Genomic DNA, 27,822 nt, shown 5'->3' with positions numbered 1-27,822 from the left:
GAAATGAGGAAAGAGGGTATGAGATGTGTAGGAAAAAGTCCACAAGGCCCCTCAGGACAGCCTCCAAGGCATCCTGCAGAGGTCAGACCTCCTGTGTGTGTGTATGCAATTAAGTTACAATCAGGAGTCAGGAGCAGTTGCTGTGGGTCATTGCTGACCCATTTTTTTTTTTTCTTGGACCATCTCTGCGCCGCCTACACGGAGCTATCCTGACTCATGGGATTGTGTGTTTACCACCAGGAAACGCCCGGAAGTTGTGACGGTGACTAGATGGGAAGCGCCAGTCATATGGGAAGATACTTACAACACAGCCGTGCTAGAAAGTTACTATGCCAAACGTAGAATCACCGTGGGCTTAACAGTTTTTGCTACTGGAAGGTTGGTGTCCACTGATGCAATTGTCTTTGACTTTTCATGTTCTACCATAGGGACAGTGGCCTTCACAGAGGTTACTCATGACTCACCTAAATTATTAAATAATAGAAAACTGCTTAGGATGATCCATTTCAGTCTCCTTTCAGCTGAGACATCCAAAAGCCAAGAACAAAACAACAGTAGGTGAGCCCTTTTGTTACCACTTCAAAGGGGTGGGTATTGGGTTCCAGTAGCCACCAAACCCAGAGTCAACAGCAGTACCAACCCCATGCTCCCTGACTTCCACGGCTTTCTTTGGGAACTCCCAAAATAGCAGCTGTAGGTTGCCCGAATACGCATCATTCCTCTACACGCTAAAGGCCTGAGGATTGAGGGATATACAGCAAGTTCTAAGCACAGAACTGTTCTTCTTGTTAAAGCATGGCTTACCACTCTTCCCTGGCCATCTCAGGCCGCTTCCACCTGACCCTCTGGAAGATCTGGCCTTTGGTCAGAACGAACATCCTCTTTCAGAAGCTGGGTATATAAAAGAGATTCCAGTTCCAGTTTCCATTTACTGGTTCAGAACACTTGATGCAGAAAAAAATTGCAATAAATCTCACTTAAGTTGAGGCTTTCATACTACTTTTAAAATATAACCTATTTTTGCTTTCTTGGAGAATAAAAAGAAATCTCTTTTCCAAGTTAAAATGGAAAAAATGCAATTTTCCTATTTTTCTGCCCTTTGGACCTTTCCATCTGTATTTTTTTTTTTTTTTTTTTTTTTTTTGGAAAAAGTGTGTGGAAAGTTGATTCCATGTTTTCTAGTGAGTTAAGGCTCAGGTTGATCTGAACTTAAGCTTGACATAGGTAAAGTCTAAAACAGACCTTTGAGAGTCCGGTAGCTCTCCAGTGATAGCTTCCCCAGCTTGGGGCCCGGTGGCCATTGCTGTTGCTGTCCTTAACAGCAAGAACCAAGTACTAACTTTGCTACTGCTGAGCTGCAGGACTTCATGTGCCTTCAGTAAGGTAGGGTGACTGTGGGATTTTGATTATTTTACTGGAGAAATATGTGCTAGGATGGGACAGGAGCCAGTGTTCAACTCACCTAGTCCTTTGGCACAGAAGGAAAGCCAGTCTCTTTACATCTTAACTTAATCCTTCTGGTGTTACAAAGAACAGTGTGGCCCATGGCCCACAAAGACTTGTGCCGTCCACTTGCCTCTCTGGGGAGCAGTGCTGTAAGCCTGGTGACAGCACTGTGTACTCAGCTCTGTGGCAAGAGGGGATGGCTTTGTACTCAGCTGTGATACATTCTCGCTGCGATACATTCTCACAATAGTGGAGTTGGGCTTTTAGGAGGTTGTGCTGTTTGGTTTGTTTTCCAATAACAATGCACTAATCTCTAAACCATGTTAAATCTCAGTGACTACCCTGCCTCCAGCTCAGCCCAGTAGTGTTTCCCATGCTTTAGGCATACTCAGTCTTTCTTTAACTTCTTCTTAAGAATGCCCTGGCCACCAGCCACAGAGCCATGTTAAAGTTTCCCTTTGTATTGCTCAGATATATTCTCTTCACTTAAATAATCACCACTGTTAAGCCCTTGGGCCCTTAGATGCCCACCGTAAAGGTACAGCTTATTTTGATGGCAAAGATAGGAAATCACACAGCTAGAGAAAACAAAAATATGCCAGGTGCAGTCACTTCTAAAACACTGTGATTAGGGTCTGGGGAGATAGTTCAGTGGAATAAGCGCTTCCCTGGCAAGCACCAGGGCCTGAGTTCAATCCCCGGTTCTGCAAAAATAAAAACAAAAATAAATAAATAAATAAATAAATAAAACACTGTGATTAGGGCCAGCCAGACAGCTCAGCAGATTAAAACACTTGATTAGGCAGGCACACCCCTGGTGTGTGCTGAGATGGTGATTGAGACTCGGTGTGGTGCCTGTAATCCTAGCACTTGGGAGGCTGAAAATAGGAGAATCACTGTGAGTCTGATCTGTGTAGTGCAAGATTGGCAGCTATTGTGATCAGAAAGTTATGTCCACATTCACTTTGCCTGAGTCTTGGGCTTGGATGAGTCATATTAGGCCATCTAACTCTGTCCTTTCTTCCATAATCTTTATAGCGTGCCTTCATAAGACAGTCTGTAGTAGTCTGAACTCCTGGGCGACATCAATAGAACATTGTTTGGATGAATAGACAAACAATAAAAATACCACTATGTGCCTGTTAGACTGGCCAAAATAAAAAACACTGACAATACTAAATGTTGACAAAAACAGAGAGAAACAGAAACCCTTTTATTGTTGTGGGAGTACAGGCTGGTACAACCTTTTTTTTTTTTTTTTTTTTTTTTGTGGAACCTGGGATTGAACTCAGACCCTTGCACTTGCCAGGCAAGCACTTATTCTACTGAGCCATCTCCCCAGCCCCTAGTACAGCCATTTTGGAGGAAAGATTGACAGTTTCTAACAAGACTAAGCATGTTTTCACCATATAATCTAGCAGTCATGCTCCTCGGTATTTACCCAACTAAGATGCAAAACTGTCCACACAAACACAGATCTGTATACAGATATTTGTGAGCATCAAGTTGTCCTTAGACAGGTGAATGGGAAAATAAACCACTGCATATAGATGATAGGATATTAATAAGTGCTGTAAAAAATGAGCTATCACACAACGAAAAGACATGGAGAACTCGTACTTGCATGGTACTCAGGGAAAGAAGCCAACCTGAAATGGCTGCATACTATGTGCCTCTAGCTCTGACTTTTTGCGTAACTATAGAAACAGTAAAAAGATCCCTGGCTGTGGGCACTGGGGTGTGAGAGGATTTTTAGGGTGATAAAATGATTGTGAATGGTTCTATATGGGTAGACACATATCATTGAACATTTACCCAAACCCATAAAATGCACACCACCACAAGTGCACCCTAACAGGAACCATGGATGTTAGTGATAGCGCCTCATCAACGTGTGTTTGTTGATTGTAACAAACTTAACATGGAGTTGATGGTAGGGACGGCTGTGCGCATGTGCAGCCTGGAACTCTATGAGAACTTCAGCTCAGTTTTGTAAAGACAAAGTAATAGTTAAAACAAAGTGAAATCAGGGGTTGTTTGCTCTGGGATTGGGATGGATTTTGTACTGCTGATGTCTGGATGAAGGATGGCATCATGGGTGACCAGAGGGGGGCTCACAGGACAACTGTGGAACATGGGGTGAGACCCAGGCCCACACCCTGTTCCTTGTGTCAGAGGCCAGGATGAGCATGCTGAGGGGTGGGCCGAGCTGGACACAGAGGCTGATGAGACTGTGCAAGGATGGCAATGATGAGCCCCCAGTGGGCACAAGGGTCACATCGCCTCTGCGTGTGGTCTGGCAGTAGCAACGTTGTGGCGTAGGTTGAATTTTTAAGAGAGGCTCAAGAACTAGCACCTCTTGTGATTGCCCAAGTCTGAATCAATTGATAAGCCAGATAAAGAGGTGTGGAAAGCAGATGATAGTGAATGCCACCTTCATTACAGTTAAAGCTGGTACTGGGGAATGTGGCTTGTATTAACAGGCTCTTGATTACCTAGTATTGGGCTGCAGAAAGACCCAGAGACCCTGGCATTTACAGCATTAGAAACTAGAGACCTCTGGATATAGGGATAGAACCATGTGGCTCTAAGCTTGCCACAAGGCAGAGCAGGTGAGAATCCAGGCTTTCTTACTGGCCATCTTCCAAGAGCAAGGGGACAGGGCTGTGCATGCCCAGCTGTTCTTCTGAAATTGGCATTCAGAGAAGTCGTTCCATTTTCCCAAGGACCGAAGGACTGAGGGACCGAGGGGTCGAGGGGTCGAGGGGAACAGGAGTGTCCTACTAAAAGGTGTGCTGCCACAGGACAATATGCATCTGGGATGGGAAGAAACAGTTTCCCTCTTAAATGTAAAAGGCAACTTGATTATAGTGACACATGTTCTCATGTAAGAACCCAAAAGTTCAATGTATTCCTTTCTCCTCTGTTGCAGATACATTGATCATTACTTGGAGGAGTTCATAACATCTGCTAACAAGTACTTCATGGCTGGGCACAAAGTCATATTTTACATCCTGGTGGATGACATGTCCAGGATTCCTTTGATAGAGCTGGGTCCTCGGCGTTCCTTCAAGGTGTTTGAGATCAAGCCTGAGAAGAGGTGGCAGGACATCAGCATGATGCGCATGAATACCATTGCGGAGCATATCGTGGCCCACATCCAGTATGAGGTTGACTTCCTCTTCTGCATGGATGTGGACCAGGTCTTCCAAGACAATTTCGGTGTGGAGACTCTGGGCCAGCTGGTGGCTCAGCTCCAGGCCTGGTGGTACAAGGCACATCCCAAAGAGTTTACCTACGAGAGGCGAAAACAGTCAGCAGCGTACATTCCATATGGACGGGGGGATTTTTATTACCATGCAGCCATTTTTGGAGGAACACCCAGTCAAGTTCTCAACCTCACCCAGACATGCTTTAAAGGAATCCTCCAGGACAAGAAAAATAACATAGAAGCTAAGTGGCATGATGAAAGCCACCTGAACAAGTATTTCCTTCTCAACAAGCCCACTAAAATCTTATCCCCAGAATACTGCTGGGATTATCACATAGGCCTGTCTTCAGATATTAAGAATGTCAAACTATCTTGGCAGAATAAGGCGTATGATTTGGTTAGGAATAATGACTGACTTCAGGTTGTGCCAGTAGGTTTTCTAAACTTGAGAGAATATTATTCTGGCTAATTCCTCAGAAAAAATAATTTTAGCTTAAGGAAAAAAAAAAATCATCAACTTGGCAGGCAGGTGCTATCTCTCTATGTAAGGTTGAGTCTTGAAACCCTTGGAGAACGGAGAACGCATTGGTGGTAACCAGTTGTGAATTCCCAGCATTTTTTTCTGTACTCTGGCTTTGGGGAAAAACTGTTAGCTGAAGCAAAAAGAATTTGCTGCAGGCAAAGAAGAAGCCAAAATACTCTGGGTGTGAAGTAACAGAGTGCTAAGGGGAGTGGCTGGCAGCACGATGCTGGAGTGGGGTGCTTGATTTCAGTGTCTTTCTAGTTTTGAAGGGTCTAAAGCAACTGAGTTGCCCTCTAGCAGGAAACCTCTACCAGCAGGCAGCCTTCCAAGTTGGAAATCCTCTAAGGCCTCCAAGCTGATTGCCTCAGGCTATTTGTAGCCCATTTCCTCTTCTTGGCTGGGTAGTGTTTGGCTTTTATGCAAAAGATCTGGTGGGGATTCACAATTGGTGGCCTGGTGGTGCACTTTCAGAGACTGGAAGCAGCCCAGCAGATGCTCTACTTGACATGAAAACAGCTAAGCACTGGGATGGATCAACAATGCCAATGGGAGGAAGAGCTGACCACTGTAGGGTTGCGCCACTGTGGAGGACGCGTGCAGTGTGGGTGCTTAAAGGACACTGGTCACCAGAGCTGAATGGGAGACAGTGGGAGGTCACCATCCTCCTGGAGCCCGGACTAAACAACAGGCCCTTGATGGGAGGAGCCCAAAGACACTTGCATCTTCATCTTCCAGAGAAGACGGTGGTTAGTGTCAGAAGGGGAAGGGCCAGAGGGGCTGAACAGGCCTGCCAAGGTGGACCTGGGTTTTGCACTACTAGCTGGATCCACCCACGGCGCTGGATGCCAGGGTCCATCAGCCCCAGGGCTGACATCAAGGAGTGGACTGGAGAAAAAGCCCTCCTGCAGAATGACCTCAGCTTTACCCTGCTCCATCTGCACTGTGGAATTTGATGTACTTGACAGAGTGAATAAATTTCATGACACAGGCAAGAGAGGATAGCAGCCAAGGCCCAGCCACCATGGCTGAATACTGAACGCTCAGTTCTCTTCTCCAGGAGAAGCAGTGACATCCTATGGATTATACATTAAACAAATACACGTAGAAGTTAGAAGGCAGTATTTACGTGTGCACATATATTTATATTTTACTTGTGTTCCAATTTATTTAAACAGTCACTGGCCTGGTTTGATGTGCATTACAAAGGGCTTTTTGGGTAAAGTGAATATTTTCCTATACATCTTCCATCTACTTTGCCTCCTATTCTTCGGCTGGGGCCCTACCACCACCACCACCAAAAAAAAAAAAGCCCCACATTCAACAACAAAATTTCGGCCATCAGTTAAGACTCATGCTTCTTTACTAAAGCTGTGTTGGACCCAGACTAGCGTAAGGATAGTTCAGAGGCTGAAGTCCTGAACCAAAGAAGTGACCTGCCCTGAAAGTTTGGGAGAGGGTGAAATAATTTTGATCAATCAATAATTTCTTGATTTTTAATAGAAAGTCATTTTGGACTGGAGAGATAGCTCAGTGGCATAAGCACCTGTCTGAGGTAACACAAGGTCCTGAGTTTGATCTCTGGTATCAAAAAAAAAAAAAAAGTTGTTTAAATTTAAATCCTCAATGGACAAATTCAAAGTTTTGTTTAAAAGTTTTTAAATAAAATATCTGGTTTACAATCAAACAATTTTCTCAGTGTATTTTGGTCTGGTCATGGATTATGAATGTTCAGAATATTCTTTATAGAATTTCCAGGTCTTAGGGCTGGTGATATAACTCAGAGGACTAAGTGCTTACTTAGGTAAAAGTAGGGGCCAAGGTTCAATCCTTGGCACTACTGTGTGCTGCACCGGTCCTGCCCCCAGGCACACTAAGCCAGCAATAGAGTCCGGGCATAGTGCTGCATGCCTGTGATTTCCAGCACTAGGGAGGCACAAATCAGGAAGATACACTAAGAGTCCAAACTGCGTAGTGAAGACCCTGTACAAAAAAAAAAAAAAAAAAAAGGAATTTCCAGTTCTTAGAAAACCTTCATGCCCTCCTAAAAATGTGATTACAAGGACAGTACTACAAAGAACAGGCTTGCAGTTCACCCCTCAACTTTTAACACAACACATGGTTATGTTGAGCTTTTCATCAGGATGCCCTGAAATCATTTTGGAACCACCTTGCCCCTGAAGCCCAAGGTGGGGCACCAGTGCAGGGGGAGAATATATAGGTATGTTAGTCCTGACCTCGGTAATATACAAGTGTCTGACCACAGGGAAAGACCGGCTGGCTTTGCAGCAAGTCTGGGTAGGTGTATCTATGATGTAAAACTCCAAGATCGTGGGGTTGGTGTAGTAGATCCCCTGCATAAATAGAACGCAGCTGCCTCATTATGAAGAATTAGTTTTGTAAATGAAGAAAGTGAGGCTCTGAAGAGCTGAGTCCCCATTTGGTAAGTGACTGAGCTGAGGCTTAAGCCAAAAGACTCCAGGGACAGATGTGCTGGCCCAGAACCCGTGCAGGGAAGCGCTTCATAGCAGGGAAAATGCAAGGTATGGAAGAATCTTTTAAGTCAGAATTTTTGCCATAAGCAGTATTGTTTTAAAATTTAACTTAGGTGTTTTTTTAGGCCTGTACCATCCTCCACTTCAATGTATCCAAACTATTTCAAATTCATTAAATATGTCTAAAGGTATCGTTTTTTAAAAAGCATGCATTCAAGGCTAGTGTAAATGCACCCCCCCCCAAGCTGTGGCACTGTGGTGGTGGCTTGGAAGGTGTGACCAGGCAAGGGGACAGGTGTTCAGGAGAGCCTGCCTGCATCCCTTCCACATGCAACTGCCAGGGCAAAAATCTGCTTAAGTCTTAAGGGCTTCTCTTTGGTAGAACATGGCCAAAGTGGCCATCATGTGGGCACCTCAGCACTGGTATTTGTTATGTGGACTGGTCATTAAATGCACGCACACAGGTGAAGAGCAGATGCGGAGGCCTACTCAAGATGAGAAGTTGTGGGAAAAGTGACTGTAGCACAGGCCACATTCCCATTCATAGGGACAAATGGGGACCCCTCAGACAAATCTTGTGTCTAAAAGGGCACAAAGGGTGGGTTATACTGTGCTATTCTGACACAATTTCAGGCTGTCTCTGTACCTTTCCTGACGTAAGTGTACCCATCTTGTCTCTGAAATTTGGGAACACCTAAGATACTACCAAGGAAAGCACTCAATTCCTTTGTTAGGTATCAAAAATGTTGAGATGTTGATCTGTAGCCAGAGAAATTGGACCATAGAGCCAGAGCAGGTTCTAGGTGCAGGGAAACCCAGGGCTAAGGGGGAAGAAAGGAAGGGAGGAAGGAAGAAAGCATTTGAGAGGCTGAGGCAGGAGGATCACTGAGTTTGAAGCCAGCCTGGACTACACAGCAAGACCCTGTCTCAAAATAAATAAATAAATAAATAGCCTTCAGGAAGACAATGTGCAAAATACCTGCCTATCTGGATGCTGGAAATAGTCTTCCAATAGACAGCAGGACCCTCTAGCCTGGCCTCCAACTCCTTCCTTAAAATTCAGAGCTAAGACAAAAGTAAAAAGTAGTTCCCAATACAAGCACCAAGGGGCAGGAATTTCTATGAATGACTTCACTATCTGAAGCAATGATAAAAAATACTCTTTTCTGGAGCTGGCCCTCACTACACATTTGTAGAAATAGATAGTGATTCTGCATATAAATGAAAATGGGTATAAATATCTAAAGAACATGGCTGTGAAAAGCCAGCTGAAGTTAGGACACACTATTAGTGAATTGGCCACCACTACCCAGAGTAGAAGATCGTCAAAGGTTCTGTTTTGGGGGAAACCAGGGATTGAACTCAGGCCTTTGCGCTTGCCAGGGAAGCACTTATTCCACTGAGCCATCTCCCTGGCCCCTAAAGGTTCTAATTAAAAGTACTGTGGTTGTAAGGAACAGAAATGCCCTTGGTGTGTCAAAACCTGAAAAACAGCTTGCTTGGGGGTCTGGGGCACTGTAAAGCTCCAGGGAAGGCAGAGGGTGTGGACAAGCAGGCAGCAGTGTGCGGAAGCAGCCCCCACAGGCTCGTGGGAGCCAGTTACACACAGTATTTCCCAACTGCTTGTTCAGCGACATCCCAGTGGAATATCTAAATAGGCGAGCTGGGGTATGTGCACCAAGGAGATCAGGAAACAGTAGATTCACTTTCCGTTTTTTCCATTTTCTTTTTTTGGGGTGGTGGTGGTATGGCTACTGAACTCAGGACCTTGCACTTGCCAGGCAAGCACTTCTTCCACTGAGCCATCTCCCCGGCCTGAAAACAGTGGAATTAAGAGCCACCTTCCCCGCCCCCCTTTTCCTCTTTTGCCTTCCCTCCCCTCCCCTTCACTTCCCGTCTTTATCCTTCACTTTCTTTATCTTTAGAGTCAGTCAGTTGTTAAAAGTTACAGACACGTCAGTGTAATCAGGCCGTGAGCAAGAGCCAGGGAAATTCAGGGGCCTCAGCGGCTGAAGCCTGTGGACCCTCCCTCCCAGAGGCCTGCCGTAAATGTGGCCCACCTCCAGCTATTTCCAGTCTCAGGGTTCCTTCTTCCCATACTGAATTCTAAGTAGTGCACTGCTATGATTGCACCACATAGGAGGCGGAGGCGGAGGATTGTAAGTTTGAGGCCACCTGGGCTACACAGCAAGACCCTATCTCAAAAAACAAAAACCTAAGTTGCTCAGAAGGAAAATTCAAAGGGCATGCATGGCTGCCATGCGCGCTCCCAGCAGCCACGCCGTTGGAGGATGGCTGTACCACAAGTCGGTTCTCTGCTGCCTGTGGTTTGAGCTGGGGGAAGAAGGCTACCTTCTAAAAATACATCCCAACCTGCCCTTACCTACAAGTCCTGGCTCTGAGCCACACTTACAGAATACTCCTTCTTCTTTTAAATTCTTTTTTTTAAATTTATTTGTGTGTGTGTGTGTGTGTGTGTGTGTGGCCAGCTCAGCCCACCAGGGGGTGGGGCTGCGGGGCTGGCTGGCATGTGGTGCTGGGGGATCGAACCACAGTCCCTGTGCTTTGCTAAACTTGCTCTAAGTAGGTGCTTTAGACCACTGAGCCATCTCACCAGCCCAGAATACTCCCTCTTGCCATGATCTGAAAATGCTGTGCAGGTCCTCGCCTAATAGCAAGCCACTGACTCTACAGGCAGTGTTAGGGGTCAGGCTTCTTAAGAGTCTCCAAGCAATAATTATTTCACTGGGTCCCTTAGCTCTTCTGATTGGTTGTTCTATAATCTGAAATACATGACAAATTTAGTTCGGGGCTAGGAAGATAGCTCAGTGGTCTAAGTGCCTGCCTGGCAAGTGCTAAGGCCTGGGTTCAATCCCACAGTACCACATGCCATGCCAGCCCTGGAACTGGCCACTGAAACCAGGCATGGTGGCACACGCCTATAATCCCAGCACTGGGGAGGCTGAGACAGGAGGATCATTATGAGTCCAAGCTGCATAGTGAGACCCAGTGCCAAATAAATAAATAAATGACAATTAAATAAATAAATTTAGCTCATACTAAAACATACTATAGCCAATAATAGGAGAGGCAGGAAGAAAGAGAGGAATGATTACAAAAACTCCCATTTAAAAGAAGGAAAAAGTATCTGGACATGGTGCTACATGACTGTAATCCCAGCTGTCTGGGCAACTGAGATAGGAAAATGGGAAGCTTAACGCCAGTCTGAACAACCTAAGGAGACCATGTTTTGAAAGGGTGCTGGTGGTCTAGTTAACAGTAGAGTGCTTGGCTAGTATGTATGAGGCCCTGATTTCAATCTCCAGTACCACAAAAATAAAAATAAAATAAAACAGGGAAATAATGGTTCTCTGCTCAAGAAGGGTTTTGGTTTGTCCCTACCAAAATTCATGTTAAGCCCTGGTCCCCAGTGTAACACTGTAAAGGGTTGTCAGGGACTTTAAGAATGGTCAGTGCTTAGGACTGGGAAGATAGCTTGGCAGTCTAAGTGCAAGGACCCAGGTTCGATCCCTGGTAGCACATGCTATGCCAGCCTCAGAGCCCTGGACGTGCGTGGTCGGCCACCAAAACTGGGCATGGTATTGCACACCTGTAATCCCAGCACTGGGGAGACTGAGACAGGAGGATCACTAGGAATCTGAGCTATATAGTGAGGCCCTGTACTAAATAAATAAAAGAATTTAAAAAACTAAAAAAAAAAAAAATGGCCAGTGCTTTTCTCTCAGGGTAAGTTCTGACTCTCGTGGGCTGACTGGGTGCTGAAAGTGGATTGCCATGAAGCAAGCCCAGCAGTCCCTCCCTCACCATCTTTGTCTCACAAACCTACTCTTCTACACAAATCATTTCACCACTCCAATTTTTTGTCATGAGCCGAATTGTCATGAAGCCCTTACCAAAAGCTAGGCAGAGGCTGGTGCTATATTCGTGGACCTCCAGAGCCAGGAATTAAATAAGCTTCTTTTCTTTATAAAATACCTCGTCTCTAACACTTTGTTGTAGCAGCACCATACTCACTAAGACAAGGAGCATTCCCTTGCTCTGGAATCCAGTGGGTCGCTGCTATAAGCTTTCTTTCAAAGCTAGCTTCATCATTCATCTACCATTCCAGCCTATCTCAGATCCGTTGGGCCATGTACTTTATAATTTGTCCTAAGGGTCTAGTGGCAAGGTAACTTGCCTATAGCCTGGACCAGTGGGAGAAATTGGTCTTGTCCAGAGCTCCTCTGGAAGCTCCTTCTCGGCAGCCATGTGTGTGAGACATTAGCTCCAATACCCAAAGAAGCCTGATATGGTTTAAATATGAAATAAGAAAGAGAACAAAGATTATAGCGACTCCCATGTAAAAGAAGAGAAAGATGCCTGGACATGGTGGCGCGTGACTGTAATCCCAGCTACTTGGGAAACTGAGACAGGAGGATGGGAAGCTTAAGGCCAGGCTGAGTAGCCTATATTGAAGACTTGATCCCCAGTGCAGAGGATGGGGCCTATGGAAGTGACTGGATAGTGAGGGTCCTAGCCTCATTAAGGGATCGGATGATTTCATAGATGAATAGGAGGTAGGGCCTGGTTGAAGCAGGTCCTTGTGGGTATATTCATTCATTCATTTATCCATCCATCCATCCATTCATTCATCCAGTCTCCTCCCCACCTTCGTGGCTGCTCTAAGGTGAGCAGCCTGCATCTCTCATACCATTGCTCCATGACATTTCTGCTTCTCTGCAGGCCCATGGACCGACACCTCTGCAACTATCAGCCAAAACAAATCTTTCTTCCTTTAAGTTGACTTTCTCGAGTATCTTGTCACCATGGCGAAAAGCTGACTTGTAGCATATGCCTGTGGGGATTAAACCCTTTTCTTAGTGAAAAGAGGCATAAAACACTGGTTCTCCGATTTGGCTGTAGTTTCTAGCATTTTCTAGAGCGCACATAGTTGTGCACAAGTCTCACCGCAAAGATTCCTGTTCACTCGGCATCGAGTGGAGCCTGGGATGGAGCATCCCGTGTGATTCAGATATAGGACAGAATTTAAGAATAACTGGCACAAAATACAGTGATTAGCCCTGCAACTGCTGGATGTGGTTTTCCTTGCATTTTTGTTGTTTAGGACTTGTTAAACTTCCTCACTCTGTAAGTGTATAATTTTCTTTTAAATAAAATTTGGCAAATGTTTGCTATAATTTACCCTTTTTTCTGCTTATTTTCTTTATTTCTGGGAGCCCAGTTACATGTATGTTAGACTGCTTAATATGGTCTCATAGGTTACCACTTTTTTTTCAGAGAAAAAAAATAGCAATAGAACAGAATTTCAAAACAGTTAGTAGGAGCCAACAATAATACATTGTGTATTGTTGTCTTCACAGTAGCTATTCAGAGTACAAGATACAGGCATAACATCTTGTCCAAACAAGATTAGCACAAACCTTTCTTTTCGAAAGAAACTGGATATATAACTATGTTAACTATTTTGTGTAAAAACATATTTTTTCCTGTTCCCTTCCTCCCTTCCCCTTTTCCTCCATCACAGCCTGCCTTTTCTTTTGAACAGTTTCTTTCCAAGTTACAACAGCTATTGCACATTTTGAATCTTACTTCCTTTTCCAGTTTCTCACATAAGGGAGAGGTTCCGATGTTTACACAGATGGGTCTGATTTATTTCACTTATGAGTCGCATCCATGTACATATAAAAGTCTCCAGTTTATCCTTCTTTAAGGCTTTTGTTTACTTATTTTATCAATCATTTTCCTCTCTTCTTTACAGGAGATGATTAACATTGACTTTTCTTTCATCTCATTGACCTCTTAGATTTCAGGGTTTAATCTTTTGGTCAGTCTATCCAATAAAGTAAGCCATGGGAAAGCCTGACTCTCTGAGATTTATACTAGCTGACTTAAGAAACATTGGCTATTTTTATTTTATGTATTTATTTACTTATATTTATATATTTTCTTGAGACAAGGTCTCATAGTGCAGTTCAGGTTGATCTTGAACTCACTCTGTAGCCCAGGCTGGCCTTGAACTAGCAACAATCTTCCTGCATCAGCCCACGATGTGCTGGGATTATAGGTGTGCACCACCACACCCGGCTCACACATTGACTATTTTTAAAGTTCTAGAAGAATGTCTTGGGGTTTGTTTGTTTGTTTGCGGAACTGGGGATTGAACTCAGACCCTTGCACTTATTCTACCGAGCCATCTCCCTGGCCCCTAAAGTTCTAGAATGTCCATTGCCTTTGTGGCTTCCATTCCTTGGCTTAGAATTTCTTTTTCATTCATTTTGGATGCTTTTTTTTTTTTTTTCCAATGAAATCCTTAAATGCTTTTACAACTGTCTTTAAAGTCCCTGTTTACCACTTTTGACATCTCAGTTATATGGATCTCCTGGGAGAGAGGGAGTTATGACTCACTAGCACAAGAACCATTACTGAAGTTATGGGGTTGTTCTATATCTTAATAAAGGTGGTCATTAGGGTTGGGTATGGCTTAGCAGCACAAGCGCCTGCCTGGCAAGCACAAGGTCCTGAGCTCAATTCCCAGTACAATTCCTCCACCAAAAAAGGTGATAGTCATGAAGTGCACACTTAAAATGAAATGTGCATTTAAGTTACATGTTTTACTGCATGTAAATTACACATCATTTAGGGATTTATTTCAAGGGCTGGCCATATAGCTCAGGTGCAGGGACCGAGGTTTAACCCCAGCCTGTCCTGCTGGTCCCACCCCCAGGGCCTGCTGAGACAGTGATGGAGACTCGGCATGGTGACGCACACCTGTAATTCCAGCCCTTGGGAGGCTGAAAACAGGAGGATCACTACAAGTCCTATTTGTACAGTGAGAGCCTGAAGACCCTATACTAAATACATATAAATAATAAAATAATTTATTTCAAAGCTTTAAAAATCCATTCCCCCAAACAAAAGAAATTTAAAAGATCTTTTATTTTTTTAAAAAACAGGACACAATCTAGTCCCCTGCTAATGAAAATGAGAATCTGCTGGACTAGGAATTTGTCACAGTCACAACTGTCTAATTCTTTCATCATCAGAAAGGAATCTGATGACATCATCATTCAGGGAGGACTGAAAAATACACAAGCTTGAGAGTAACATGGAGCCAACAATGGCATCTGGTTTTTCAACGATTTCAAAACTGCCTGCCTTCATTAGCTACTCCACATCCTCTCTGACTACCATAAATGTTAGAAATCCCAGTGAAGAATCTGCATAAAATAAAATCCCTGTGTGAAAACAAAAGGTAAGAAATTGTCTTTTATTTCAACCAAATTAGGGCCACATCTAGCTCCTTTTCTGCCCATGTGGGAAGACTGAATAACACAAAGGAATCTTGTAAATTTGATGGGTAAAAATCTGAAATCATTGCCCAGATAACCTAAAAAGAGGTGAGTCTGTAGCCCGTGTTGGAATCAACTTTCTACCCAAATCCTTTTGAGAAGGGCCATACGCGTCATGCTGCTGTCGGTCTCTTCTTTTCTTGGGATGAAACTTCATCATACCATGTAACTAAAATAACTATCATCCTTCCTAAGTGTACAACTTTCTAGAGTCTCAGAATTTTCATACATCCCACCTCTCACTGACACTCCATTCAAGGGGTTAATGTGGGAAGTCGCCTTTTCTTTTCAGTAGATAAAGCCCTTTGTGATTTAGAAAAGACAAATAAAGGTTGTAGGACCTCCTACAACACAGCCAGATAAGACCTTCTGCAGCTACCTTAAATAAAATCAAGTGTAGCCAGGAATTCAACTCTTTCCATTAAAAACAGGCGTCCAAGGAATGCTAGTACGTTCATTGCTAGACAATGCCTATTAAGTCATCTGGTGTAGGTCTCAGAGGGTGAGGCTTTCCCATAGCTTACTCTGTACATACTGTGTTGTATTTAATTTATTTTCATGTTTTTCTTCCTAGGAACAATATGAGACACACAACAATAACTCTATTGTTATTGATTTTATTGTCTCTATGGGCCTTGCATAGGAAGTATTATTTCAGGTAAATTTAAAACCAGTGAATGTTTTATTCTGATATTTGATAAGGATCTGGTATGTAAAAACAGGTAAATGGCTCACCCTTGAACAAGCTGTCACCCAAGATGTCAGCATAAATACTATCTTTAGCATCTAAATTCCTTTTTTTCAGTGAGATCAAAGCTAAAAATGATTTTTTTTTTCTATCTAGATGAATAAGAAACACTTTAAAAAACTACCAGCCACTTAATCCCAGCTCTCAGGAGGCTGAAGCAGGAGGATCACTACAAGTTCAAGGCCAGCCTGGGTTACATAGTGAGTTCAAAGCTGGCCAGAAGTATGCAGTGAGACCCTGTGTAAAAAAATAAATAAAAATTTTTTTAAAACCAAAAGAAAAATATCCGACCAGTTACTGTGGCAGTGTAGTGTTTTTAAGTGTTAAAGAGAAATAGCTTTTTGGTTATAGGCTGCATTTTATTTTCTTTGTGAAAAAAAAAAAAAAACCCTAGAGGGAGCTGGGGAGATGGCTCAGTAGAATAAGCACTTGCCTGGCAAGCACAAGGGGCTGAGTTCAATCCCTGGTCCTGGAAAAAAACAAACCCTAAGGTTGTTGATTTCAACTACTACATACTGTATTTACCTACCACAAGTTTGAATAAGAAGAAATACTTCGTTGACAATTAACAAGTTTGTTTAATAATATTAAGTAAGCTTCTCACTTATTTGTGTCTCAAAAAATAGTTGTGGAGGAGTTGCTTTTTTAAGATATAGTGTATGAGACCCTAATTATAATTCTTTTTATCATGCTCATTATTGTATCTATAGAGCCAGCAATGTACTTGGCACAAAGTATATTTGGTAATAGTAGATAATAAAATCAACCAGGTCAATAGATTCTAACTTTAGTTATATTGCATGTGAAAACACTTTGTATACATTAAAAAGTAACAGATTGCTTTTCATTTGTTCTAAGCTCAAAGCAGCTTCAGAGGATGTCTCAGTGCTGGTAAGTCTTTGCCCACAAATATGCTATGGCCCCCTTCTTTGAGGACAAAATCATTTGGAGATCCTTGGGGTACCTGTGATTCCATAGTTCCTATAGACAGTATCAACCAGTACAATTTTATAAACTCATGTTAGAGACAACCAAGGTCATTGTGCCAAGAACACCCCCAAAAAGCAGACTGATGGGGTGCGGCCTCTGGTAGAGGGATAGAAGCTGGTTAGGTGAAAAGCATTACCAGGAGCCCAAACTCCGTCCCCAGTAACCTTGAGTCTTTGAAGGCCCGAGGAGCTAAGCTGGGAAGTCACATTGCTAATGGTACAGTAACTTCCAGTTGCCTGAAAACACACAGAGTAGACTTTGCTAAATGACTCAAGAGACTGCACTGGCCGGTTTCCACCCCGAAAATCACACCATCAGAAGGGGCATAGACAACAAAAAATTCCCGAACATGCCCAAGGTCTAATTCTATTATACAGTTCTTCAGTGACTTCCTACAGTCACGGAGACCCACGTAGTAAAGGAAGGGAGACTTCTATTGTCTCTCTGATGATTTTATAACTACAATCTTACTGCTGTGACCATGCCTAGCTACTTAGGTGACCTGTGCATAAAAGATAACATATTGAAAAACGATGTTACAGGGCTGGCCAAATAGCTCAGCAGATTAAAGTGCCTGCATGCGGGCTCAGGGGCCAGAGGTTACATCCCTTGGCCTGCTGTGCCAACCCCGCCCCAGGAGCGCACTGAGACAGCAATTGAGACTGGGCATGGTGGTATGCACCTGTAATCCCAGCTCTCGGGAAGCTGTAAACAGGCAGATCACTACAAATCTGATCTAGTAGTGAGACCCTGAACACCTTATAGACCCTTCCCTAAAAAAAAAATACAAAAAAAAAAAAAAAGAAAGAGGATGTTACCCGTATATATAGTCATTATTAATAGAGACAGTAACTTCCAGCTACCTGAAAACAACAGAAAAACCTCTAGGCAAAGAAGGAAACATTCAAAGAAAGACTGTTGCAACAGAAGCTGAAGGAAAGAATAGACTATTTTTGGACTAATGTATTTGATGCAATATATTCTAATAATAATTTTATCTATTATTCTAATTATGTTTTTAGCACTGGGGTTCTGTAGCCTCAGTTCTGGCATGAGTTATCAGAAGTCGATGGATCTTGGCGTGAGTGTTCGAATGCATGCATGTCTGGGGCACACCCGTAAGCACAGCTGCTCCTGTCTGTGTACACAGGAACCAGGACAGCCCTATGAAATAGGACAGCGTCCTAGTTGCCGATCTCTCCATTAGCTCAGCCCATGCCCAACTCTCCAGAGGTGCCCTGGCCTGTAGAGTGCGTGGCAGAAAGGAAAAGGGGCAGCCAGGCAAAGCTGCGCATCTCTTCCCAGGTGACTCTAGGCAGGATAATGCAGGCTCTTTGTGCCTCTGTTTCCCTCACTGGTAAAATAGTGAGCTAAAATACTAATGGTCTCTATCTCCTCTAGGTACTGTGTGAGATAAATTAGATAACACTTAGGAAGGTGTTCAATAGATGTTAGTTCTTCATGAAGACTCTAATCACATCTAGCAGCCCAGGCAAAGCTTCCTGATACTTAAGGAGAGATCGGAAAGCTATGTGGGATGCTGGTGGGGTTTAAGGTAATTTAAAGCTGGTGGCAGCTTTAAGGTAATTTAAAAATATCTGGAGGGCAGGAAAATGATGATGGTAAAGGCCTGGTAGGAGATGGGACTGGAGCAGAATGAGGGACAGGACACACAGAGCATCGTGGCCACATAAGGAAGGGGGGACATAATCCTAATAATCCTTTGGAGAAGCTCCTAAAACTTGTGCCAAACAGTGACATAGTAAAACTGGAGTTCTAGTAACTGAGCAAAAATTTGGAAAATGGGTTGAAAAGGGATGATATGAGGACAAGAGAGAGCAACACCTGGCTGATTCTGAGGGGAGGGACTAGGGGAGTCCATTACATTGTTCTCTTTGCCCTATAGTCTTCCTTTAAAGCATACAGGCCAGGGGTGTAGCTCAGTGGTACGATACTTAAGGAGCATGCATAAGGGCCTGGGTTACATTACATCACACACACACACACACACACACACACACACACACACACACACACACAGGGGCAACCAACAGGCAAGCTACTGCAATAACCCAGACAAGAAATATTGGTGACTAGGGTTCGATGTCCCGTCCCGCATGCCACACCGGCCCTGCCCCCGGGGCACACTGAGCCAGTGGCAGAGTGTGGGCCTCATGGTGCCCGCCTGTAATCCCAGTGCTGGAGAGGCTGAGAACAGGAGGATCACTGCAAGCCTGATCTGTGTAGTGAGACCCTGTACCACACACACAAATGAAAAAACAGGTGGATCACTACAAGTCTGATCTAGTAGTGAGACCCTGAACACCATGTAGACCCTTCCCTAAAAAAAAAAAAAAAAAAAAAAAAAGAAATATTGGTGACTTAAATTCATATGGTGGCAGGAAATAGAAAGAAGTGGCAGAGTTGAGGAATGTTTGGGAAGCCAAGCTGGTAGTGTTTAATGCCAGACTTAGTGTTGTGCGTAGAATGACTCCCACGTTTCTGCCTTGCCAGTCCAGGCGGGTCTGTTGAAATACTGCAAAGTATGAAGAGAGAGATGAAGATGTGACCATCAGACATCCCCACTGTGTGGTGTGGCAAAAATTTAAATAGAGGGCCGGTGAGTTAGCTCAGCGGTCTAAAGCACCTGCTTAGGCAAGCTTAGGCAAGTGCACAGGGACTGTGGTTCAATCCCCGGCACCACATACCACGCCAGCCCCACCCCCAGGGTGGGCTGAGCCGGCCACAAAAAAGAAAAAAATAAATTTAAATAAAGAACTTCAGAACGTAGTTAAGTGTTCCAGTCTTGAGTTCATGGGAGAGCTCTAACCTGGATGCCAGAATATGAAGCCTTAGGAAAGTGCCAGATGAGAGAGCGACATGAAGCCAAAGGTTCTAGGTGAAACCTTCCTGAGAATAATTGTCAAGTCCCAAACCAAGACTCTTGAGCAAATAAAGCCGTTAGCATTGTTAAAGAAGGAAAACAGTTTAGTGCAGAAGGAAAAATTGCCAGCGATTGCAGAAAATTGAGGGAACTTTAATCTAATGGCTGCTATTTTCTATGGGAATTAGGTGAGTAAGAATTTTTAGAAACAAAGATTTCTGGGCAGCTCAGAGAGTTGTTGATGTTAGAAATCAAGATTGTTTTGTGCTATCCCGTGGTAGGGCGCCTCCTGCCTGTTGGGGTGGGGACTGTTCACAAGGCAGCGTTACCAGCCTCTGGCTTGTGTAGATCTGATGTAACTCTGTAACGTCAGTCATGCCCTGCCAGCCTGCAACATGCAGCTGTGAGCTCATCTAAGCGAGGCAAAGACCCAAAAATTGTCTAAAAGGATGCAACTAGGACAAGGTCTGCGCTCAGCCTTTGGGGGCCGATCTGCTGAGTCGGTGCCAGCTTAAATAAAGCTGCTTCCTGGGGAAAAGGCTCGGCGTCCTGTCTCTCTACACGAAAGTCCCACACCGCCATCGCCATTAACATTGATCCATGTTTATCTTATTGCTTCACTCTTACTTTGTGTCTTATTATAATACAGCTCCTGATTTGATAAATACTCAAGCATCTCAACCTCTAGTGGATATAGTATGACTCTCGGTATTGGTTTCCTTTTAGGTTCCAGGCACGTCAAAGAGAACTGCAGCTATCAGACTGGTTCCACCCCGTGTAAGCATGCAAACCTTGCACACGTGAGGTTTATCCATGAACGTCAATAGATGCCAACAATACCACTATTGAGATCTGTGATGTCGGAGAGAAGGTGGATCTTTGGTTACAGTGTTCTTAAAAACAGGCTGTAGCTAAGGCCAACAGGGGCTGGACATTTGGACCGTGCCCTTCATGAATGAGAGCTGAGACATCCTCAAAGGCCTGGAAAAGTGGCAGACACACAGTGGGAGGCACTTAGGACGGCATGGTGGATTCTGCTCTGTGCACCCAGAGGAGCTGGGCCCGGGGGGGCCGGTGGCTGCCTGCACACAGCGTCCCCTAGCCCAACAGCTCTGCTCCCATCTTTTCACCCTACCTACTTGTCTTTCACTGTAAGGCCTCAGGCTTTACATAACCTCCCTAATTAAAACTTTGAAAGGAGATTTCTAGGTTTAAGATCAACCCTTGTAACAGCCCATGACTCATGGTCTCTGAACACTTCCACTTTTATCAGAGTCTAATCAGAGCACAGAAAGTACACCAGTTATTTAGGCTTAAAATACTGAATGATTAACTACTCTAAATCACTGGCTGTGGGAAGGGGGACCTCAGTGGTATCGTGGGGTAACACCTACAGGAGCTATTTCCACCAGGGCTGGAGAAGCAGAAGGAAGAGGCTAGAGTCATTCAACTTTAGACATATAGAGAAGTGGTTCTCAGGGCTTAAGCTCCAGTGCTGTCCAGGGTGTCTCTGCCCATTACGAAGACCTCCTGGGGCTGGGGTCCAGGAGCGGAGCATGAAGAGGCTGGTTGGTTTTGTAAATGCTGGAAAACTTGGGAAGTGGCTTGAGCTGGTGCTCTGGAACGGAGTTTTGATTGTTGAGCTGAAGAAGCATCGATGCTGGAATGGGGTTTGCTGGAGCAGGAAGCTGACAAGCAGCCCACAGGAAAAGAGCCAGCGAGCTGCTGCTTCCCCTGCCTGAAGGCAGCCCTGGAGAGGGAGAAGTGGGCCTGCAGGGTCCCAGCTCCAGGTGAATCAAGCGGAGCAGAGTGCTGGGGCCCAGTTACGAAGTCAGTGCCTTGGTAACTGGTCCCGTCGATGGGACCAGCAAGGTGTATCCTGGTAACTCCAGGTGATGGTTCATCACAGCAGTAGGACAAAGGAGAAAGCGAAGTAGACATTTCAGTCCATTCCAACAGACTACTGACAGAACCTAATTCCCACTATAGATTTCCTTGCTTCCCATCAGTGCTGAATACCTTTCCATATAATTATTGGCCACTTGGATGCTCACCTTTTAAAGTGTCAGTTAAAGTCAATCTCTTTCCACTCACCACCATTATCTAACGCAAAGACATCTGCGTCACACCCAGAAGGAACATCCTTCTCACTGAGCAGCAACTCCCCGTTATCCAGTTGCTCACAACCTCTGGAAAGTGCTGATTTGCTTCCTGTCTCTATGGATTTACTTATTCTGGACATTTCTTTTTTTTTTTTGCAGTACTGGGGATTGAACTCAGGATCCCGCACTTGCCAGACAGGCGCTTATTCTACTGAGCAATCTCCCCAGCTGGACATTTCGTGTAAATGAAATCCAATCATCTAGCACGGGGTGTTTGGCTTCTTTAAGTTAGTGTGTTTTCAAGGTCTCTTCCGTGCTATCACATGTATCCGTATTTTATCCCTCTTTATAGCTGAATAATATTCTACCAGGTGAACATATCAGATGTCTTTATCACGAAATAGATACTAGGTTTTCTGTTTACATTTTTGGCTCTTACCAATACTGCTGCCATCGGTATTCACGTACAAGTTCTTATTTGGACACATCTTTAATTCTCTCGGATATGTAAATGTAATTACTGGATTACATGGTAATTCTGTTAAATTTTTGAGAAACTATCAAATTGATTTCCACAGCAGCTGTACCATTTTACATTCCTGCCAATAATGCATGACTGTTCCAGCTTCTTCATATCCTTGCCAAGATTTCTTTTTTCCTTTCCCTTCCCCTCCCCTCCTCTCCTATCCCTTTCCTCTTCCTCTTCTCTCTCTCTCTCTCTCTCTCTCTCTCTCTCTCTCTCTCTCTCTCCCTTCATTTCCTTATTGTTTTTCTGGAGAGAAGATTTCCCTGTGTAGTCAAGAATGGGCTCAAACTCATGGTCTTCTTGTGTGGGCCGTTCAAGTTCTAGGACTGCAAGCATGCAGTTATCTGTTACAGGGCCGGGGAGATGGCTCAGTAGAATAAGCGCTTCCCTGGCAAGTGCAAGGGCCTGAGTTCAATCCCCGGTTCCGCAAAAAAAAAAAAAAAAGAACAGTTATCTGTTATGGTGTTTGTGCTTCTTGCTGTGTTCACCAGGCTGGTCTTGAACTCCTGGGCCCTAGTGCCCGTCTGCCTGAGCTTCCAAATGGCTAGGGCTGCAGGTGCGCACCAGCCACTGCTCTGGTGTACTCTGTCCTCTGTCTTTGGCATCCTACTGTGTGAAATAGTTTTCCTTCACATCCCACTAATGCTTGTTGAGCTTCTTTTCATCTGCTTATTGGCCTTTTGTAGACAGGCAGAAATGCCTGGGTATTGTAAAACTGGGTTTAATTTTTTTTATTGTAAAAAGAATAGAGTTGTAAAGTTGAAGTGTTAGAATTCTTTCCATATTTGGATATAAACTCTTCTCAGATGTATGCTTTATATATTTTTTTCTCCCTTGCTATTGACTGTTTTTCCCTTTCTGTATCTTGTTGTTTTATGAAAAAAAGTTTTGGTTTTTGATGAAGTGCAATTTGCCTATTTTGTTGTTGTTGCCTCTATTTTGGGTGTCATATTTTAAAAACACTGCCAAGTTCAAGTTATGTCTTTACTTATATTCACTTCAATGCATTTCTTTTATTTTTATGTTTATCTATTTATTTATTTTTGTGGTACTGGGGATTGAACTCAGGACCCTGCATTTGCTAGGCAAGCGCTTATTCTACTGAGCTATCTCCCTGCCCTAAATTAATTGTTTTCTATATCTATGATTATTTTCTGGTGCCAGGAATTGAACTCAGAACCTTGCACTTATGAGGTAGACACTGTACCCCTGAGCTATATCCCTGGCCCTATGCATTTCTTAACTTCCTTTGTCATTTCTTCTCCAACCTGCTGGTTATTTAAGAGCATCTTTTCAAGTTTCCACGTATTAGTCAAGTTTTAGATTTTTCTGTCATTTATCTCTAATTTTATTCCACCACTGATGTCTCTTTGTTAAAGGAGGAAAAGTTTATTTAAGAAAGAAAACTCTCATACTCGGTAGAGGTTTCGGCCCATCATCAGCTGGCTCCAGGCCAGAGGGCGGGCACATGGCAGAGGGGTAAGAGTTCATAGAAGCAGCAGCAGAAAAGAGCAAAAGCAGGGGGAGGGAGGGAGAGAGGGGGCTGATGTCTTTTTCAGTTTATTGAGATTTGTGTTGGGGGTAACTTACAGTCTAGCTTGTGCCTTGTTCCACGTGTACTCCAGAAGAATGTGCGTTCTGTTGTTGGGTAGAAAGTTCTATGTATGTGTGATTCTGTTTTTCTTCTCAAATCTTCTGTTGAAACACTACAATGAGATTTTTCATTTCAATATTTGGATTTCTTGGCTCCAGAATTTCTATTTAGTTCCTTTTAATATTTTCTGTATCTTTATTGATATTTTCTATTTGTTGAACCATTGTTTTTCTTAGATACGTTCTTTCTTTTTGAGACAGGGTCTTGATATGCAGCTCCCACTGGCTTTGAGCTCACTTTGTAGCCCAGGCTGGTCTTGAACTCACAATGATCCTCTTGTCTCAGCCTCCTGAGTGCTGGGATTACAGGTCTGCACTACCCTGCACAGCCTTAGTTGGTTTCTTCTAGTTCTTTGTCTACAGTTTCCTTTAGTTCTTTGACTATAATTAAAAGGTTGGTTTAGCTGGGGTGTGTGGCACATTCCTATAATCCCAGATACAGGCAAGAGAATCACAATTTGGAGGCCAGCTGGGGGGCGCTGCAAGACCTTGCCTCATGGTAGAATAAATAAGAGGGAGGCTGGAGATAGAGCTCAGAGAGGTAGCTCACTTACCTAGCATGTGCAAAGCCCAGTGTGCTCCATGCTTAATATTTGATTGAAAGTCTTTGTCTAGTAAATATAATGTCTCGCATTCTTGAGGATGGTGTATGCTAGTTTTTCCTAAAAATCGTCATACTTCCTTGCTTTGCATACTTACACTTTTTTGTTAAAATATAGACATGTTGATTTTCATTGTTTTTATCCTCCTTAGAATTCTATAGATTGTAGTTTGTTTGTTTAGAACTTTCCTAAATAATTTTGAAAGATTATTTTGTCTTCTTTTGGTCTCTGGGATATCTGTTCCCTTAGCTTGTGGTCAGCTAGGGGTTGACAGAGATGTCGTTCAGGGTTTGCAGGGCAGATAGAGAAAGAAGAAGAAAGAAAAAGAGGGGGAAGAAAGGGGAGGGAGAAAAAGAAAGAAGAAAGAAAGGAAGAAAGAAAGAAGGAAAGATGAGAAGAGGGCCAGCCAAGTAGCTCAGCTGATTAAAGTGCCTACAAGCAGGCACAGGGGCCTAGGGTTTGATCCCCGGGGCCTGCCCTGCCCCCGGGGCTCTCTGAGACAGCGATTGAGACTGTAGCACACGCCTATAATCCCAGCTCTTGGGAGAGGCTGTAAACAGGAGAATCATTACAGGTCCGATCTAGTAGTGAGACCCTGGACACCCTGTAGACTCTTTCCTAAAAAATACAAAAGGGGGAGGGAAGAGGACAAGAGGAGTAAGAATGGGAAAGGAAGGGAAGGGGAAGGGAATGGCGATGCCTGGGCCTGGTGGGGAGCGAGGAGCAAGAGCAATCTCTCTATCCGCAGGTTGGCGCATTTCCAGCTTGCCCTGAGCCTCCATTAGGGTCTTCTTGGTCATTTCCTGCCCTGGGTGTGTGCTTGGATTTCTTTCTCTTTCTCTCTTTCTTCTTTCATGTAGTTAGTACAGGGTCTCACTATGCAGATAGAACTCCTAGTGAAAGGCCTCATTTTTCAAAACAGCTTTCTTCCTCTGTGTCCCTCCCAGGCTTTTAAAATTTCTAGTGTTTGCACCAAGTCTAATTTTGCCCGGGTGGTAGGGGCTTGTTTCTTGTTAAAATGTTCTCAAGGAGCACCCTTGCGTTAGTGGTCAGTGAGGGGAGACAAAGGCAGCGCTCTGTGTGGGTCCTAAAGGCACCCTCAGACAGGCTAGAGCAGGCACACGCAGCTCCTCGGGAGTAAGCTCTACCCATCGCGCTCCAGAACGGGAACGCGCCCTGCACATGTGGGGTGCCACCTGCAAAATGGCCACCACTCTCTGGAGCAAGCAGGGACAGGCCTGAGTCAGAGGACCGCAAGCTCTGCCACTCCTGCCCCTTCCTCCTGGGCTGCTCTAAACCTTGGACTATTTTCTGTTGTTCTGGCCAAGCTCGTATTAACAGCATGCAGCCATATTAGCACTGGCAGCGTAGACACACCGAGAAATTTATTTTTAAAACAGCAAAAACAAAAGCATGGCTTTTGAAAATGATGTCAAAGACTGGGTATAGTGGCACACACCTGTAATCCCAGCGATTGGAAGGCTGAAAACAGAAGTGAGACCCTGCAAACCCTGTACTAAATACCAAGAAAGAAAGAAAGAAAGAAAGAAAGAAAGAAGAGAGAAAGAAAGAAAGAAAAGAAAGAAAGAAAGAAAGAAAGAAAGAAAGAAAGAAAGAAAGAAAGAGAAAGAGAAAAAGAACGTCAAAAAACCTAAGACTAGGAGATTTGGCTAGAGAAATTGTTACTTTAGATTGTGGGAGACATTTTAACTATGTATTTTCAAAGATTCAGTACACCCCTCATCGCTAATCTGTATGTTGACGTTTGGAATGACGCAGCCGTTTCCAATACATTACTTCTCGAGTTTATCCGCTCATTAAGGCATTGCATTAGACACAAGGAGCTGCACCAGCCAGACGCAAGACCTTGTGCTCTAATAATGCCTCTTGGTGGTTTACGATGATGTATTTTATTTTAAAATCCTGTGTCTTTCCTACAGACACATAGCAGAACTGAACAGGAACTTGAGTGTCACGGAGTGGTCAGCTCCGGTCGTGTGGCACAACAGTTACGACTACGGGATCCTGCAGAAGTATTACGCGCAGCGCAACGTCACTGTGGGGTTGACCGTGTTCGCTGTGGGCAGGTAGGGAACGACGTCCGACGCCCCTCACCGTCAGATGTTTGGTTCTCGAAAATGCAACTCTGGGTTGCATGTCATCATTCCACTGAAAGACTTCTCTCGAGGCAAATCCCTGCCGTGATTCTAAATAGCGTCACCCTCTTGGTCCACTCAAACACAGAAATCTCAATCCCTCGGTTCCTTTTCTGACTTTACGGTTTTTTCTAAGCACTGACCTGGTTTCCTCGGTCTATGGCCATCATTTAACACGGCTTGGGCTTCTGTCATTCCCTGTCTCCGTTGTCTCCATCCTGGATTAACCTAATAGTTTGCTCTTCCCTCCCGTGCTTTCTCCAAGACAAAAATTGCCTAGCTGTGCTTACCGATACTGCGCAGGCGCCCTGGCTCAGTCTAGAACAGAAGAGGCCCCCGCGATCACCTGCAGAACGTGGCAATAGGCTGCGTTTTCTGGCCACCAGTCACGATGGAGAAGAATAAAGAGTACCTAAGATCACTCAGTAATTTTAAAAGAGAAGCCAATTTGTACTTCATTCTTAATCAAATAGAAAATTAGAATCACTAAGGTAGACCCCTAAAAGAATTGCTAGGAACTATTTGCATTTAGAGATGGAAGAGCACGGCTATAGCACCGATCACCTGTCTTCTGAAATCCTATAAAGTAACAAGCTATGGATAAAAAGGGAAAGAAGGCTTTCAGTCCAGTGAAAGCTGGAAGCATCCCACATCACGCATGTAGCTTTGGTGTAGAAGACATCAAATTTGGTCTGTGTAACTGCAAGCTGTGAAGAGTCCTGAAAAAAGTAAGACTGACTCTCTATCTAGAATAGTGCAGGGGCCAGCCAAATACCTCAGCGGATTAAAGCGCCTGCAAACAGGTGCAGGGGTCCGGTGTTTGATCCCAGGGCTTGCCATGCGGGTCCCGCCTCCGGGACACGCTGAGATGGCAATTGAGACTTGGCGGGGTGGCCCGCACTTGTAATCCCAGCTCTTGGGAGGCTGTAAACAGAAGGATCACTATGAGTCCAATCTAGTAGTGAGACCCTGAACACCCTGTAGAGTAGTGTGATCTAGAAGTATAAGTAGACCATAGTGGCACCCATTCAGGTGTCCCCTTCCACAGTAGTAGTGCTGCTCAGCGGAGATGAATCTATTCATGGTACATATCTCAGCAGATTTCTTTTCTTGTCTTTT

The 27,822-nt window shown here is 44.1% G+C and overlaps 2 protein-coding genes across 3 annotated transcripts in view; both read left to right on the top strand.

The window, feature by feature from the left end:
• LOC101574182 (N-acetyllactosaminide alpha-1,3-galactosyltransferase-like) overlaps nucleotides 1-5,167 on the top strand; it is a 98,042-nt gene extending 92,875 nt beyond the window's left edge. For both annotated transcript variants that reach the window (XM_012516966.2, XM_023701597.1), the window contains 2 exons: nucleotides 241-378; nucleotides 4,379-5,167. In XM_012516966.2, coding sequence (XP_012372420.1) covers nucleotides 241-378; nucleotides 4,379-5,072 — 832 coding nt within the window. In that variant the 3' untranslated portion in view covers nucleotides 5,073-5,167. The remainder of the gene's footprint in view (nucleotides 1-240; nucleotides 379-4,378) is intronic.
• Nucleotides 5,168-14,790: 9,623 nt separating this feature from the next.
• Nucleotides 14,791-27,822, top strand: part of LOC101573793 (N-acetyllactosaminide alpha-1,3-galactosyltransferase-like) — an 18,115-nt gene continuing 5,083 nt past the window's right edge. Inside the window, exons 1-5 of the mRNA XM_023701595.1 lie at nucleotides 14,791-14,945; nucleotides 15,617-15,700; nucleotides 16,649-16,681; nucleotides 20,391-20,441; nucleotides 26,488-26,634. Coding sequence (XP_023557363.1) covers nucleotides 14,887-14,945; nucleotides 15,617-15,700; nucleotides 16,649-16,681; nucleotides 20,391-20,441; nucleotides 26,488-26,634 — 374 coding nt within the window. The 5' untranslated portion in view covers nucleotides 14,791-14,886. The remainder of the gene's footprint in view (nucleotides 14,946-15,616; nucleotides 15,701-16,648; nucleotides 16,682-20,390; nucleotides 20,442-26,487; nucleotides 26,635-27,822) is intronic.

The sequence above is a fragment of the Octodon degus genome, unplaced genomic scaffold (genome assembly GCF_000260255.1).
Source record: "Octodon degus isolate 3935 unplaced genomic scaffold, OctDeg1.0 scaffold00137, whole genome shotgun sequence".
NCBI classification, from domain to species: Eukaryota; Metazoa; Chordata; class Mammalia; order Rodentia; family Octodontidae; genus Octodon; species Octodon degus.
This window is presented reverse-complemented; position numbering and strand designations above follow the sequence as displayed.